The sequence below is a fragment of the Takifugu flavidus genome, chromosome 12, assembly GCF_003711565.1.
Source record: "Takifugu flavidus isolate HTHZ2018 chromosome 12, ASM371156v2, whole genome shotgun sequence".
In the NCBI taxonomy this organism is placed as follows: Eukaryota; Metazoa; Chordata; class Actinopteri; order Tetraodontiformes; family Tetraodontidae; genus Takifugu; species Takifugu flavidus.
Window position 1 is genome coordinate 15,035,543 of NC_079531.1, and position 17,177 is coordinate 15,052,719.

At 52.0% G+C, this 17,177-nt stretch overlaps 2 protein-coding genes and 1 long non-coding RNA gene across 4 annotated transcripts; 2 read left to right on the plus strand and 1 right to left on the minus strand.

Moving 5' to 3' along the window:
• Window positions 1-1,732: 1,732 nt before the first annotated feature.
• On the plus strand, window positions 1,733-6,314 carry LOC130535166 (POU class 2 homeobox associating-factor 2-like). The gene is made up of 5 exons (XM_057050078.1): window positions 1,733-1,925; window positions 2,412-2,512; window positions 5,038-5,077; window positions 5,159-5,457; window positions 5,553-6,314. Exons 1-5 carry the CDS (start codon window positions 1,916-1,918, stop codon window positions 5,970-5,972), a joined length of 870 nt encoding a protein of 289 aa, XP_056906058.1. The 5' UTR covers window positions 1,733-1,915; the 3' UTR covers window positions 5,973-6,314.
• A 361-nt stretch (window positions 6,315-6,675) lies between these two features.
• On the minus strand, window positions 6,676-9,858 carry LOC130535182 (uncharacterized). Of its 2 annotated transcripts, XR_008953041.1 has the most exons (3): window positions 9,402-9,858; window positions 8,252-8,282; window positions 6,676-7,016 (listed from the first exon to the last, which is right to left on the minus strand). It is a non-coding gene; the product is annotated as an uncharacterized LOC130535182 (long non-coding RNA). The 2 variants fall into 2 exon arrangements; XR_008953040.1 differs by lacking the exon at window positions 6,676-7,016 and having other exon boundaries at window positions 7,890-8,282.
• Window positions 9,859-9,865: 7 nt separating this feature from the next.
• linc.pou2af1 (lnc RNA pou2af1) lies at window positions 9,866-12,054 on the plus strand (the record flags this gene model as incomplete). The annotated part of the gene is made up of 4 exons (XM_057050097.1): window positions 9,866-10,078; window positions 10,264-10,315; window positions 10,783-11,093; window positions 11,514-12,054. Coding segments are annotated over 4 exons (930 nt in total), but the record flags the coding sequence as incomplete, so codon positions are not given.
• Between the last annotated feature and the right edge of the window lie 5,123 nt (window positions 12,055-17,177).

Here is a 17,177-nt window from a genome sequence, read left to right on the forward strand (position 1 = left end):
TCTGTTCTCAGGGAAAATTCCACTTGGCCGTCCAAGACGGCGTCCTGAAACACCGTTAGCCTCGATGGTGCCGTCTGTTACGACTTCACGTAAACACCCGACAGCGAACATTTGAATAAATCGGCCGAACTCGATTATTCGGAGGATTCGCAGGTTCCGATATTAACCCAAACTTTTGAGAGTCTCGGGAATCTGGCTAGCTATAGCCACCATGGATCTGCACCATTTATCTGAATGTTTGCCCTCTAAACAAATGCTATTATAGCTGCTAACTTGTAGCTCAGGAGTCTTTCAACATGTCGGATCCCTCAAGGACAGGAGACATATTTAATACCAACAATCCTCCATGCGTGATGCTAATGTGGCGATCCGTTTCAATCGTCTAAGAGTTATTTTTGAAGCTAATTAGCAGGGGGGAAAAAAAGCGGGCTTGACTTCAGTTTTGCGGCTAAGCTCATCAGAGGAGTGCTTCGCTAGCTTGTTCCGTTATTTTGTCGGAATGCTTGGAAGGGACAGGCTTTTACCGCCGGTGTCATGATGTCAGCCGGCAGCAGCCAGGTCGAGTAACTAGCCAAACGCCGCCAGTGTGGTCCTCGCTAGCAGTTCCAGGGAAAGTTCCAGACGGGGGGGGGGGGGGGAATATTACATCAGCCCTCAACACCAAAATAACCTCGCTGTTTATAAGCTGCACATGTGGAGGGTTTAAATGGCAAAAACACACTGTTAGCTGTTAGCATGAGCCAAACGGCCCCTTGTGTTAGCACAGTGGGGCTAGTTTTCTCTGTAGTTATAAAGAGCTGGTTCAGCCACATTTATTAAATGTACTTATTAAATGTACAAACTTATTAAATGTACTTATTAAATGTACAAACAAGGGATCCGCTGATAGAGGCGACTCGCGGCTCCGCCTCCTGTCACGTGTTTGTGTTTACATCCGTCTTCTCCTTGAGTCGCTCCAGTCCACCTCCGCCGGTGTCTTGGCGCCCTATTGCGGACAACCGTGGTACTGCAGCTGTAGTGCCGCAGGCCGCCGCTGGAGGGCGGCAGAGTCACAGTCCAACTGTGTCGTGACAGAGAACTATTTATTCTAAAATGAGGAATAAAAGGAGCTCAGAGGTCCCGACCTGCCGTCACCTTTGAAGCGTCTCACAACCTGAGCAGCACTTTTTGGCATTTGTGATTGTTATTTCTTGGCTATTAAAGCGGCGCGGTAACGTCAGCTGTCAGCTAACTTTAAGGTAAATAAGGAGAGAGTGGGGGGGGGGAGTGTTTTCTCTCTCATTTGCTAACATTTCGCATGTAAAATTCCAACTTTCAGGTGTCTTTGATGGTGTCGGTTGAGGAACGCCGCCGCCGCCTGATGAGACCAGCACGAGTGTCAAAGGTCAGCAGGTTGTGGAGGTGACGGCGCTGACGAGGAGGACGAGTTAGCATGGCGCCACTTCCTGTCCCCGCCAGTTCGGAAGCGAAGCCACTTGTTTGGTTTTCGGGTCTTTGGCACCAACTCGTAAACACGATCGCGCCGATCCGTCAACAGCCCGGCGGCTCAGGCGCTGGGATCAAAGGCGAAGCGCATCACTTCCTGTTGGTGTCCAGCGCCGCGGCCTCCCGTTCTCGCCGCCTCCGGCTCCTAATCTCCACTGCGGATGCAAATCATCAAGAAACGTCCCGACCGAACATTTGCATTAAACAAATGTGGGGAAAAAAGGTCATTTTGAAACGCTGCCTCCGGGCGGCTGCGGCGGAGTGCCGCCCTCCTCACGCCGGAGTTAAAGGCGCCGCCGCCGCCGTGCCACGCTCAGAACGGTGCTGCACGCCGGGAATTACCACAGCCGGGGAGAGGAGAGAGAGGCTGGCGTGTGTGGATGTGTGTTCGCACGTGCGCGCGCGTGTGTGTGTGTGTGTGCCCAGGACCATGGAGGCAGGTGAGTTTCATTCATTCCCGGAGCTCAGGAGGGAAAACGGGAACTCCCGAGGCCCCGGATTACTTTTAATCCTTAATTACGGGCGGAAAGTCTCCTAATTTTTCCGTCCTCGTTGATGATTTCCTCCAATTTCAGCTAAGTTTTCGCGTTTTAAAGGTAAAGACGGGCAAAGAGGTTCGGAATTCTTGCTTTTAAACTCTCGGCAGGGATTATTGATTTTTGTGTTGCTGGGAATGTCGAGGTCTTAATCTGCCGGATTGATCGGAAGTTTGTCGGATCCACTCGGGTTTCTGCGTCGGTGTGAACCGCCTCATTTCGGCGGCCCCATTTGCATGGCGTTCCCTGGCATTTCCATGATATTCCCACGCCGGCGTTCCCGGACGCCGCTAAAACTGTGGCGCATTCAAATGACGACTCGTTTGTGGGAAATTGGACGGACTGTTGTCCGACTGTTCCGGGGACTCACCGCCTGTTTCTGTATTCCAGATTATTCCAAGCGGGTCTACCAGGGCGTCCGGGTCAAGCACACGGTCAAAGACCTCCTGGCTGAGAAGCGTTCCCGGCAGACCGCCGGGCCCCGATACAACGTAAGAGCCGCCACCGCCGCCGCAACGGCGAGCAAACGCCGCCTTTTGTCCGTCTGTCCCCACGTTTTGTCCCGCCAAGCCAAACACGGCGGCCGTGCTTCGCCGTTCCGTTGGTGTCGCCATTGTTGATGTTTTGGTTTGTTTTGTGGAGCAGCCATGCGTGACCCCGCCCCCTACGCCGACCTTACAAAGGAGCACAATGCTCGCCGCCGCCGCTGCCGCCGCCGTGAGCTCCCGCAGGTGGAGGAGGGGTGGGAAGGCTGAGGTGGACGGGAGCAGAAGAATGGACAACCTATGCAAAGTTTGATCCGTGCGCACCTGCCGGCTCGCATTGTCCCCGCGGCGGACAAACCTCCCATTGTTGCCACAGAAACGCACGCCATCACGCTGGCGACCGCAGCCTGTAGACGCCCGCTCGCACAAGCAGGACAGCCTTTTCATCCCCACAAAAGCCCTCTGACACACAGAGATTCCCTGTTTGTCTTCTGTTTGCGTCGGCATGCCGACACTAAAGCTACGCAGGCCGGCGGCGGTGGCGGCGGCGGGCCTGACGGGGCGGGGCCAAGTGCGAACAAAAGGAAATATCATTAGATGCAGTGAAAGGTTCGTGTACACAGACTCAAACGTTAAACCACAGTTCACGACCATCCCCAACGGGGGACACGTGAGCTCACTTTAGCATTTTGTTAGCTTTTGCTATCTGTTTGATCCAGCTGAGTCACAGCGAGCTAGCTAGCGGCGCACCTGCTAACGGCCCCAGCTGCTTGTCAGATCATTGATTTTGTCTTTTTATTGGTTCCAAGGCAAAAAGATTTGCATGCTCGGATATTGGCCTTATCTAGCGTAGCCTAGCCTTTGATGCAAAGCAGCACTCGCCGTCCGAGCTTCATCTGCGACCTCCAGCGTGAGGAGGAGGAGGAAGAGGAGGAAGAGGAGGAGGAAGAGGAGGAGGAGGAGGAGAAGGAGGCAAATGTGGCCGTCAGGGGTCAAACAGAGGAGATGACAACAGCTCCAGATGTTTGAACTTGATCGTTAGTGATGAGAACGTCAATGAAACATTAGCTTGTCTAATTCAGTCAGTTAAAACAAATACCAGTAATTTAAGCGTTAGCATCACTTCTTAAAAGATAACAACAAAGGAGAAATAAACAGGCTAAAATTTCTGTCCGTGGTGGTTAAAATATATCATTTTTAAAAAGACAACAACAACATAATTTTATCCCTTAGCTAAGTCCTAATGCTAACACTCACAGAGCTCCTGGAGCAAAATATTTTATTTGGAGCTGTTCTGAGCTACCGTGTGTGGCCCACTGACCTCTAATGCTAGCTGAGGTGTCGACTGAGTATCAATGCCAAAAATGAGCTAATTAGCTAGCCCTGGTAGCTCACGCTACGTTTAACATGAGGGCGTCGTCAAGCGGCAGCTTTAATTAGCCGGAGTCTCCCCACTAGTCACTCATCTGCTTCGGCCCTCCGAACCACCTGTTAGCATTGCAGCTATCGTACATATGGGTATTAGATTAGCATAAGCTAACAATTTTATAGATGTTGAGGAAGCATTTTTTTTTTAATTATTGAGGAATTAAGGTTGGAAAACAGCATTAAAAACATAGATCTAGCGCTAAGCTAATTTTGACCAGTGACCCATTTGGAGGCCTAGTGACGCGGCGGCGGCGTAGCTGCTAGCACCTTTAATGTGAGGGAATAAAAGAGCTTTGAGCTGAGAACAAACCCTGACCAGAGTTGACCCGGTCGTGTGAGGACACGGCAGCACGCAGAGCTCTTACATCATCACGCCACATCTGGTCCCCCCTAGCCCCGCCCCCCCTGGCGTGGGGGGGGGGTCAGAGCTCAGAGCTTTGGAACGGGAGAGTCCAGGAACGTCCTGAGCTGATTTCCATACGCTCCCTTCGGAGCCGCACTGAGCCGTAGCCGCGCCGCAGGAGGAAGTCTTGGCTCCTGCAAATCACATTCAAATTCTGCCCTCAGGATTTGGTTAGCTCCCGGCCGCCGCGGCCGTGCTATCGGCCCTTTCATGCTAGCAGTATGCAAAGAGGAGCGCCGCCCCTCCGGGTTGAGGGGGCAGCTGGTTCCACAGCAGGAAGCAGAACGTTGATGACGGAGGTCATCTATGGAACATCGGCGTTCCCAGGAGCCCTTTGATCAGGGTTTCCAGGGTCCCCCCCCCCCTAAAATGCAGATTTTTGGAAACCCGACCTCGGTCTGGATGGATCAGAAAAGGCTCCAGAACTACTTCCTGCCCAGACAGTCCAGAACAAAACAGCGTGTAGAAAACGATCGGCCCTCCGACGGAGCCCTGAGGGACGCCAGAAACCAGATTAAAGCAGCTCAAGGAACAAGGAAAGTTTATTTCGTACAACAAGAGTTGAAACAAACAAAACCAGCTCTGGGTTTGGTTGCTATAGTAACGGGTGGCTTTGGCCCCTCCCCCTCCGCCTGACCCTGCTCTGGAGTAGAAGTCCGAAAGGTGCTGATGTTTTCCGGCTCTCTGCTTGTGTCCCCAGGGCGGCTCCCCCAGTCCATCCTCCCTGGTCCAGGTTCCAGGTCAGACTCGCTCCTCCCCTTTGAGGCTTCTTCTTCTTCTCCTGCTCCTACGATGACGACGGTTCTTCCTTCTCCTTCCAGGCTCCCACGTGCTGCCCGGCTACTACGGCATGAGGCGCCCCTTCATCTCCGACTCGGACTTCTCCAACAAGCAGTTCTCGCCGGACGTCTACTCCACCACGCTGGCAGGGAAACCGCTGTCCTGCGAGTCCGCCGCCGTGGGCGGGTACCCCTCGCTCATCGACAGCTACTACCCAGAGGCCTTTGGCGAGTACCGCAGCACCGCCGCCTTCTCCGCCCCCGGAGGCTCCTTCCTGCCCTCGTCGGCGCTCTCGTCCCTGCTGCCGAGCTACGTCGGAGAGTCCTCGCACCTGTTTGTGGTACGACGGGTCCGTCTGGGGGGGTAGAAGAAGAAGGAGCAGCTGTTTATTTTGGTTTGTCGGACCTCCCGTCACAGTTTTCTGGTCTTTTTCAGAGGGATTCGTGGGACCAGTCAGTCCCAGAGCCAGTGTCCCAGGTGGAGCCTCTGTGCCCCACCAGCCTGGCCTCGGTTCCACCCTCCATGTCCAGCCCAGACCCCCCCGGGAGTCCGTCCCAGTACCGCTCCCCCAGCCGCTCCTCCTCCATGAGCGGTCAGCCCTACGCCCTGCACCCCCTGGAAGATGCCCACTACCACTCCTTAACCCCGAGCACCTCCTACCCCCTGGCCTCCGCCCCCTTCCCCTGCCCCCCCTACATGAGCAGCCCCATCGGAGACCTCGTGTCCAAGATGGGGACGGAGGAGACGCCGGAGGGGCAGGTGGGCCTCAGCGCCGACGGCGAGGGGCACCCCTGCTGGCCCAAAGAGGACGGAATAAACTCCTGGTCCCCCTACGAGGTCAGGAGGGCCTTCTGACCAGGGAGGGGGGTCCACACAGACTCCCACAGCTGCCCGATGTTTTGTTATCTGGACTTCGTTTTGGACGAAAAAAAATAATCTTTTCGTTGTTGTTTTCGTTTTAATCCAAAATTAATTTCACGCGGATTCTTTGAGTTCCATCTTTGACCACCAGGTGGCGCCGTAACAAAGACTGAAGCTGAGAGGAGCAGGAGGGGGCGCGTTGGGTCGGGATTTTAGCTTCTTTCCTCCCTTTTTGACTTTTAAAAGTTTTCCGACAGACTTAAAACCGGAAATTCTGCTGTTTCGACACCTGAAAAACTGATTTAACGACCAATTAAAACAGTTCTGAACCTCAAACGCTCAAAAACCATCACTGGAATTTTCTGATGTTTTCAACATCAACATTTTCTCCCTTTTTTTATTGCATTTTGATGAAAATATCAGCAAAAAAAGAACAATTAAAGGTTGAATCAATCTGGGCTGTAAAAAAAAGGGCTGTAAATATTTGTACAAACGACTTTTTCCCTACTTTTAATTGTAAAGTTTAATTCTGCTATAACTTCGTTTGTTGGCGACGATTTATTTTAATTTAAATGGGATTTATTTGCCTGTTTAGCTGATTAATTACGCCTGATTAACCTTAATTAACAGCAGAAAGTCCCAGCTTGACACTATTGAGCACTAGAAGAGATCAGAACTTATAATAAATATAAGTAAATTGTGATAAAAGTCGGTTTATTTAAACGTCGGGATAAAAGTAAAGTTAATTCTTCCTGCTGCTTTTGTTAAACATTATTTTTTAATGAATTTTGATGCGTTTAATCACCTGATAACCTGGAGTCGCGGCTGCCTTCTGCTCTGCGGCCGCACGGGGGCGCCGCTGCGGCGGCTGCGGGAGCGGCCTGCGCAGTCCTGCGGAGGTCCCCGCTGCTGGGACCGAGCAGAGAAAGACGGATGAGCAAGTGTTCGCCTCAGAGATGCGGCGGACACTCACGCACACGCGCGCGGAGACGCACGGAGACGCAGGAAGGCCGCGGCGAGGCTGAGAAATGTGCGTTTCTGCGGAGAGGGGACAGAAAATAAACACTATTATTATAAACATACATCGTCAGCCGGCTCAATTAGTCTGTAATAATAAGGAACCCACCTGGGGGGGGGGGGGGTGGTGGTGGTGGGGGGGGGGGGGGTGATAGTTACGGGAGAAAACTAAAGAAGAGTGAAATGTGTCCAGATGTTTGTTTCCTAATGAATGTTGTCACGTTTATTTCAACTGCATGAAATAAAATGCAAATGTGGCTGCAATAAAAGTTGACTTATTAATAACGTTTTCGCTGGAATTGTGACGCGTTTCCCTGTTAGGACCCGTCATCAGGGCCAAACTGGGTGGAATCGTTAAACCCTGGAATATTAAACAGGTGAGTGCGGGGCAGCTTCAGTCAGCCGGTCACTGCGGGTTCAGGCCCGGGTGGGCCCGTTCAGAACCCACCCGGGTCCCGCGGAGCGTCCATCCCCATCGGGCACAGTCTCCCTGCGGTCCCCCGCCGCAGCGGAGCTCTGCGGCTGCGGGTTCTGCCTCCCGCAGCCTCCCGCAGGTGAGTGCGGCTCGAGGCCTTCGCTCCCAAAGATGGCTGCTGCACTATGCCACGCCCACTTTCCCCACATTTTTATGTGTCTTTCTGCGAATTAAAGCTTAAAATATGCCGGAATGTGATGTGGGCACGCGCAGCGGTCGCGGTCCGGGCGCCTTGGCACATCTGGGGCGAGCTGCGGTGCCAGGCACGCGCTCAGGGCGCATCCACAGCTGCAGTGCTCAATAAGGGGGTGTGATGCTCTGATATTGCAAAAGGAGGATAAAATTGATCAAAATACGGTTTCTGTTCGGTCAAAGTGTGAAAATGGCCTGTATTACATTAAAGTAGACCCTAAACAACGTCCGTGCGTGGTGATTTTTAATGAAAAATCGATAGAAGTCCGCTGCCTCTGAATATTCAAATTGAAAGTAACGCGCAATCAAATCATTGTCAAATCATTGTGTTCTAGGGGTTTTAAATAGTAGGCATGGAGGGAGAAAATCTCAAACTAATATGTCCCCAGCTATATTACAATATTGTTGTATGCTCTGAGTCTGCTGGAAGACGTTTGTGTCGAGATTTTTGGAGACTTTTGCGCAAATTTCGTTCTTGGCCATTTTTGCTGAGGCAGAGAAGGACATTGTAGAGCCTCCCAGGTCTGCTCCAGGTCCCCGCAGCTCGTCTCAGTCGTCATGTCTGGTGAGTTTGACCTCGGATTTTCACCTGCAAATGTGTTTTGCGGCATTTTCCGTTGCTGAAAGAGAGAAAACGGAGAAAAGAGCTGCTGATTAGAGGCAGAATTAGACGCACCGCCGAGTCACGTGCACGGCTGCGCCGGCTCTGCCTGGAAATCCACTTTAACACTGTAGTTTAACTCATTTCTGGGGAGACTTAGACAACATAACCTCGCGAGGACGCACATTTGTACACTTTAATGACACCTGGCTCCTGTATGACGAAATCCACTTTGGTTTTCCCCGCATTAAAACACGCATTTAACGCAACTTTCTCAGACACTTTGGGGGATTTTTTGGCCACAGACGCGGCTCAAACCTGCCGCCCGGCGCGTCCTGTCTCTTAGGTTAATGCTAATACTTAATAGAGTGCGTGACAGCAGCGATGGAGCCGTCTGTGCGCTCTGCCTGCGCGCACCAGGACGCTGGCGCGGGGAGCCGCGCTGGAGGGGGGGAAGTGTCGGCGGCGGGAGCTCCCCGCGCCGTCCGCCGCGCTCCCAAATCATCCAACAGCATTAATTGATATGAATATTTATCAGGTGAATCTCCGAAGCAGAAGATTCGGCTTTTTGTTTTTTTCGTGTCCCCCCTTTGCCCCAAACGCTCGTCACTGAAATGACGCCTTCAGGCCCCCATTACGCGCACCTATGCGTCGTCTCCCAGTTCTTTAATCGAAGTCACCTATAGGAAATACGCCGTCGATAACTGCGCCATATTACCCGACTGGGGCATTAAAGGGGGGCAGGAGGGATTTGAATATTAACCGAGAGAAGCTGAGGTCTCGGAGTTCGGAAAAACCCCGAACTTTATCGTCCCGGCGCGGTCCGAGTTCGCGGCGCCGGGTGACGCGACGCCTTAAAATGGGATTTTAGTGGGAATTGTCCCGGTCGAAATGAGCCAAAGTGCAACTAAAACTCCGAGCAACCAATTCGACGTTTTAGCGGCTTATTCTCGAGCTGTTTCCAACTCTTTGTTCGCGCGTCCCGCGCGTTCGCCCGCGGCGCATTTTTGTCCCCCTTTTATCAAAACGATCTTTCGCTTATTCCCGACTGCGAATCTGCCCGAATCGTGGTATTTTTTACGGTTGGTTCTGGTTTGGGAATCCCCCCCCACACACACACACACTCATGCGTACTCACGGTTTGGCGTTTTGCGCCGGTTTTCCCCTCTTTTGTTCCGGGACTGTGCAGCGTGGCTCCGCCACAGGTCGCGCTCCGGCAGCGGTGGGAACACACTGCGGGACCGCGGCCGGAGCGCGGCGCTGCCGGAAACAGGCAGCTCAGCCCGGGAACAGCGGGGTGCCGCGGCTCGGGGAGCGCCGGGACCCGACGGCGATGCGCTTTTACGCGCAGCTCAACTCAAATCAAACCCCAGATTTCACTTTCATTCCTCTTTTTTTTTAGATTAAGATTAAGATGTACTTTATTCATAAAGATAAAACATCCACATTATGTCGGAAGGTGTTTGCGTGCAAAAACACACTTTTTTTCCCCAGTTTTCACTGCGGATGAGTTCGGTGTTTGGATTGATAAACGAAAATCTGTTTAATTCAAAGAAAACACACGTTGTGGTATTAAAGGGAGTGCCGCTGTGAGGAGGGTGAGGAGCGGTGGGGAGGGGGGGTGGGGGGGGGCGTGAGGCCGTCAGCGTGCCCGCTATTGTCCCTGGACAGCGACTGTTTGATAAGCTGCGGCGGCGCTGTTGTCTTCATGCAGATAAGCCGAGGGTGTACCAGGGCGTCCGGGTGAAAACCACCGTCAAAGAGCTGCTGCAGAGGCACCGAGCCCGCGAGGCCAACAGCAAAAAAGTCAAAACGGTAACTTTCTCCCTCCTTGTCCCCCCTCCCTCCCCCTCCCCCTCCCCCTCCCTTCCTCTCCTCTATTTACCATTAAACCGCCCCTGAGAGGCGCAAAATCTGAGCGCATATTTGTCTTTGCTATTTCTCATGAAGCAACCTGAACTCAGAAACCCCCCCCCCCCATTATCCCCCCCCCTCCACAGATATCCCAGGCATGCTTGGAGCTCCAGGAACTCTGCGCCTCAACATTCACGGGTAAGTTCGACCTCCCCACATTCGAGCCCAGAACCGGAGCGCGAATACGCGTCAGTCAAACGGCTCCTCGCCCCCCCCCCCCCCATGAATCCCGGGGGATCCAGCCATATCTATCAGAGCCGCGCGTGTGGCAGACGAACGCACCGGTACTCACGTGGACGCGCCGGCGGTGAAAAGGACCCTGAACGGGCGAAATAACAGCCGCGCGTCTTTTATGGTGACATTCAAATGCGCCGCTGATGCCATCACAGCATCACGCGGCGAGTTTACAGGTCCATTCAAATGTCCCCGTGTTATCATGCAGATCCAGAGGACACCCCCCCCCCCCCCCCCAAACACGCACACACACACACACACACACATCGGGGCTCAAACGCATCAAAATGCATTTATTTACCAATTCAGCATAATTTAGAGGGGAGCCTATCAGGCTGCGCTGCCTTCACGGACTCTGTTCCTCCGCTTAGGTCGCTACCTGGACCTGGACCCTCCTCCCGCCGCTCCTCCCGCCGCTCCCACCGCCGCTCCGCCAGCTGTTGACGCGCGTGCGCTCCAGCTGCGCGCGGCCCCGCTCCCCTACGCTGACACTTGGTGCGGCATCCAGATGCAGGACGGCGTCTTCGCCGACTTCCCCCAGTCCGGGGACCGGGTGCTGCCGGCGGGGGACCACTGCGGCGGCGACGGCGGCCTGGAGGGCGGCGGGGGCGGATACGGCGGCTCCGCGTCGCCCTGGTGTCACGGCCTCTCCTCTGACGCAGACTACTACGGACCCGCGATGGTACGTGCACGTTTCATATATTCCAGCATCCTTGTCTTTGCAGGGTGTGCAAAAATCCAGAGATTAGGCGCGCGCCCCCGGAATGAGATCCTCAATCCAAATCTCGCGGCATCTCGTGTGCAAAAATGAGATCCTCAATCCAAATCTCGCGGCATCTAAACGAGATTTTATTGGTGTCACTTTGCTGGTTTCCCTCCTTCGCCATCGGAGGTTTCAGCACCTCGGCTGCGTTAATGTGCAGCCGCGGACACAAACGGGTCCGAGATCACAGAGCGACTCTTCGGGGGGGTCAAGCACCTGTAAATCCAGAGTGACCCCCCCCCCCCCCCCCCCCCGAGGAGGTCACCGTAGCGAGGAGAGCCGACCCAGAGGGCTGAAGCCGCTCTGCTGCTGCCTTCACCATCCTACATCTTCTTTCAGGCTGCCTGCTCCTCCCCGGAGTCCCTGAAGTTCTGCAACCCGGCGGACCCGAGCTGCTACTCCCCACAGGACTCCTTCTCCTCCTCCTCCTCCTCCTCCTGCTACGACTCCCCCACCAGGATGGAGTCCGGCTACGGCGGCTTCGCTTCGGAGCACTTCCACCACCCGCACTGCAACCTGCAGGACTGTTGCTGCCTGTCGCCCCGCTGGCCGGCCCAGCAGGAGGCCTTCTCCATCCCGGACCACACGCCTTACTACACCCCCACAGAGTATCCCTACGCCTGTCCGGTGGAGGAGAACTATTTCAGGAGGGATCTGTCGATGGGCTCTGAAATGTGCTACAACCTTCTATAATGAGTGTTTCCGTGGTTTCCAACTGTAAATATTCCGCATTTCATCCCGTTTTGTTCCTCGTGGCTCCGAAAGTGTGTGTGTGTTTTTTTTTTTGAGAACTGAACGGATGGAGAGCTTCTATCAGTCCGATTTTTTTAGATTTATTTTCATATTCTGTTTCTAATAAAAATGTGTCGGTCTCACAGAACTGGCTGTTTTCTTTTCCGGGGAATCCTGCCAGCGGCCTCGGAGCAGATTTACTGCAGGAAAGGGCAAATATGAGGGGGGGGGGGGCAGAAATCCAGGGCGGTTACGCAACGCCAGGCGGATCTGACCCGACATGCAGGTCCGGCAGATAAGAAAACACGAAGCAGAGCCCGACTTGTGCCGACACCTTCGGGAAAAACAAAAAAAAACCAGGAGGGAAGTTTGGAACGTTCGCAGAAGCAAAATAGGAACCAGGTTTTTATTTTAAAAAATAATCATTTTAAAACAACCCCCAGCCCCCAATAAAAACAGTTGTGTGACCTTTGACCCCAGGGCTGACAGATCTGACCCAAATGTTGCCTTTCATGTCTGCGCATGATGGAACCAGGGCTGCAGGCCGATGAAGGTTTCTTCCAGGTAACGGAAAAAGTCCCACTTTTATAAAAAACGTCAAAAAGTTCGTAAAAGTCACGGTTGACGGGCGAAAATGTCAAGCTGGGCTCAAGATTTACTGCTCAAAAAGCACTGTAAAAACTTCATGGAGTGCTTTATCGTGGACAAAATTCCTGTTTTATGGCTTTTAAAAACTGTGGCGCGGGGCTAGCCTCGCCGCGGCGCATCGACGTTTGGAGCTAAAACTTTGTCGTCCGGCTGTTGAGTTAGTCAATCTGATAAAAGTGACTTAAAAAAAATATGATGCAGGAAAGAGTTAACGGTTATGGTCCCAAAGCTAATTGGAAGCTAATCCGCAAGACAGACGTTGAAAAAACGAGTTGACATCAGTGAGAGTCGACCCAGAACAACAAATCCAGACATGTAACTGAAACCGCCCCCACATTTCCGCAAAGCTTTGCTTAGCTATTGACCTTATGATAGCTACTGATAGCAGCACATTACCCAATAACTTTAAAACAACTTGATTAAATGTCTCGAGGTGAAAAGTGCACAAACGTGTTAGCATCACTTTTTGGCAGAGTCAAATTTGAGATTACTTTAACGACTTTTGGTTGAACTTTTGGGTCCTGGCTGTAACGGAAAGAGAAGTTTATGAGCTAACCACGCTAGCTAGAGCTTCTCCACGTCACAGACCCTCTACCGGGGTCACACCATCAATACCCGTTGTGAGCCCGTTGTGTTTGGTTCTAGGGCGCTAACAAAAGCAGATGCAGTTCTTTCAACACTGAGTTCCTGACGTACGGCTTGGCAGTTAAAATAAAAGGCTTAGCCCAGAGCTAGGTATGGTGGCCAAGATGCCTGCAATCATGCTACAATCGCAGAGCAACCCCCCCCCCCCCCCCCCCCCCAAAAAAAAAACAACTGCAAGAGAGAAATCCAGCAAATTCACTCCATAGCAAAAGTGCACCAGGCCACTAGGGGGAGCCGACAGTCTTAGCTGAGCAGGATTCCCAGATTAAAGTGAGCGTTACTTGCTAGTTCCTAACTTTGTACGGAATAGAAAGTATGTCAGCGCCGGGCCGAGTCCCTAACGATCCGATCCTTAGAGTGACCTCTCTTCTGTAACACACTCAACCTTCCGGATTCCTGGTGGCCAGAAGAGGTTGTGATGAATTCAATCCCTTCAGAGGAGTCCATTGTTGCTAGAAACCTGCGCTAACTGTGAGCGATGCTAGCACCTGGGCTACTTCAGAGGAGCTCCTTTATAAGGAAATCGATCCAAAGACATCTCAGTTTTCTCTTTTGCCTCCAGAAACGACCTCTATGCTACGACCTCTCCACCTGCCATGTTCTTGCTTTTACCTATTGATATGTGCACGTTGGAACAGCGCACGAGCCCGAGGAACCGGACGGTTTTCCGTCTCGGTTTCTCGCTCATTTTAAAGTCATTCCAATCGCAACGTTCTCTGGCTCCAAATTCCCGCTTTGACCTTAAAGTAGGTGAGTAAATGCCAACTTTGCAGGGAAGGTGAAAAACCCTCGGAGGATGACGGATTTAAAAGGAGGGAATTCTTAAAATCCTGATGGAATTCAGCTGGTGCTGGTTTCATTCCCCTTCCAGTTAGAACTTGAGTGGATCTCTCTGTCATCCCAAAAGAAAAGCTTGGACGAGCCAACTGGATGAGTGATGGAAATCTTCCCAGCTGTTCGTTTCGGCTCTGCGACGCCGCGTCTGTTAGCTCCCAGCGGTGAGCGACCATCTAAACATCCCAGAATTAATCAAGTGGTTTAAACTGGGATTTGAGATATATTGATTTGAGCAAACGTAATTTTCCTCACACGCCAGCGCCGTCTGTTGTCCAAGCCCAAGCGGCTAATGTCGCTAATGCTGGTTAGCCCCTTTGACAGGACCCCCCCCCCACCCCGTGACTCAGACGAGCACATTAAAGTGAAAGAGTCTGGGAATGTGGCTCTGACATCAGCCGTTTGTACGGATCCACCCAAACCTGATCAGTCTGCTGATGCTCGCTCTGATCTCTGAGTGTAAACAAGCTCTCGCCGCCGCTCGGGCCCCCGTTTACCTCCAGGGTCGCCCCAGCAGCACCGTTGCAACTGGCGCGAGTGCACGTGGGCGTGTTGCTCTCATGGCTCCTGATGGGAAAGTGTTTATGGATCAAACCTGTTTGGTTTCACTGGTTTATCACCACACCAGGCGTCTCCATCTGTGTTATCACAACATGCTGGAGGCTAGTATGCAAGGGGCTAGCGAATTGAACCAATCTGTTCCGGCCAAATTTGCTGATTTGCCGAGGGGGTCAAAGTTGAGACAAAAGAGCCTGTAGCTGCTCAGGCGCAGGACAATGACTCCACAGGTGCCCTGCAGCCTCCAGACAGCCCAACGGCCTCAGTCTTCCTGCTAGCTTAGCCGTCATGTGGAGCTAAATAAAGACTGACTGGACATCAGAAAGAGTCGCACCTCAGACAGGCGAGTAGCGCTCATGCTAATGATGGACGACTTGGATAGAGGAGGGAGGTATTTAGAGACATTTCAGCTGGCGCCAAAGACAATAAACCTCTAATGGAGGCTAACATAGCAGGCGGCGCTGGGAATGTAACCCCCCCCCCCAAGCCCCCCAGCTCCCCCTTCCAGCATCCAACGAAAACCACTTTAATGTTGAAACTGCATGATCGTTTTTTTCAGGTTCTAGTTGCTCCAGAGGCTGCAGCCACGCCATAAAAACAATAATAAATCTTCACAAAAATAAACGGGGTGTGTGTGTGTGTGTGTGTGTGTGTGTGCATGCGTGCGGGTGTGTGTGCTTCCACTGAGCCATCACCGGTGGAAATCCCCCTGCAGATGTTCAGCAGCAGCTGATCAATGTGGGGAAACAGCTTCAGTTTTAATGAGGACAACAACCCTCTCCCATGCAAATGTTGATTCATCTGAAAGTCATTCCCGGTGTTTCACACCTTCCCACTGACTTCCTGGAGGCTTTTGTAGCCTTTGCTGTGGGAAAAGACGCCATTTGTCGAGTTGTAGGCTGCCTGGAAGGACATCCAAGCACTAAAACTGTCCCTTTATAACAAGTCTTCTTATTTCCACGTGTACAAAACATAAACAAACTGAAGGGCCAGAAACAAGATAACACAACAGCAAACTCCTACGTATTCGGAGAGCCTGAGATGAAGCATTAATTAATGATTCCCAGCCCTTTTCCACGAATCCCAACTGAAGCGATTCCTTGTCTTTCAGGTCACCTCAGTCCAGAATAAAGTGGGGATTTATTTGGGTGGGTGGGGTGATATTAGCTGTGTGAAAATTGTGTGGAGGGGAGTTTTTCCTTGCCAGTGTTGCTTGTCTGGGGTTAGGTCCTGGGATTCTGGAAAGTGCCTTGAAACAATTTTGATTATATAAGACGCTATATAAATAAAGATTTGATTGATTTGATTTGATTCCAGTTACCCAGCTCAGAGCCAGATATCCCACACATGCAGATATCTTTCACTCCAGGGACGGTAGGGGCTTAACAGTTCTTGGGCTCGGGAAAGTGGAACTGAGCACATTCAGGACGGCCGGCGTGACCTCGCAGCCTTAAGAAATGCTGTGATTAATCTGTTGTGAGTGGATCCTCCCCCGTGAGACACGTCCGCCAGCAGGCCCGGTTCGTTGACCCAACGAACCGGGCCTGCTGGCGGACGTGTCTTCTGGGAGCGCCCTTATCAAATCAAATCAAATCAATCTTTATTTATATGGCACTTTTCATACGCTAGGTAGCACAAAGTGCCTCACAAAGGATAAAAACAGCAAAGAGAACAACAGAATTAAGAAAAGGACAGACACACACACATGCATACAACACACTTACACACACACCCACACACATAAACAAGCTGAGGCAAGCTGAGACATGGCTGGGCACCGAGACCTGAGGCGAAGGAGACGCCACCTTTGGAGGCCCACCAGGCCGAGGGAGGTCACAGTCCGCGACCACAGGTGGTACCGCCACAAAGACCACCCCGACCCGGACAGTCCGGAGGCTCCACACCAAAGCACAGAGCCCCCTAACCACCCAGTCCAGGGTCTACAATGGGACAGCACCCCCAGCGGTAGACCGGAAACATCTCCCAGCCTGGCAGGCCCCCATGAGGAAACACCATGAGGAGACACTGGAGCTAAAAACTGAAGGACTAAAACAGTAAATGGGATAAAAGGTATAAAAGCTAAAAGCTGAGGAACTAAGAATTGGAGCAGTAAAACAGTACTAAGACTACAACAGACTAAAACAGTAAATGGGATAAAAGGTTTAAAGACTAAAAACTGGGAATAAGAACTGAGGGAGTAAAACAGTAAAAGTGTCAAGTAAAATAAGGATAAGACATAAATTTAAAATAATCAGAAAATCAATTAAAGGCTTGATTAAAAAGGTGTGTCTTGAGCCTCTTTTTAAAAATCTCAACAGTCTCTGCGGCCCTGAGGTTCTCCGGCAGGCTGTTCCACAGTCGGGGACCATAATAACTGAAGGCCGCTTCCCCGTGCGTTTTAGTGCTTACATGTGGAATGGTTAAAAGGCCGGTGTCGGAGGACCTCAGAGTCCGCGAGGGATGATAGAATAAAAGCAGGTCGGATAAATAAGTCGGGCCAAGACCATTAAGACATTTAAAAACTAATAGAAGACCCCTTATGAGGTGCTGCTTCCGCCCAAATAACAAGTTTATATCAAAACCATT

Bases quoted from the DNA above. Each gene is read 5' to 3' on its own strand.
- LOC130535166 (XM_057050078.1), top strand. The intron at 2,513-5,037 runs GTAAGAGCCGCC...TTGTGTCCCCAG, and splicing joins CCGCCGGGCCCCGATACAAC to GGCGGCTCCCCCAGTCCATC. The intron at 5,458-5,552 runs GTACGACGGGTC...GGTCTTTTTCAG, and splicing joins AGTCCTCGCACCTGTTTGTG to AGGGATTCGTGGGACCAGTC.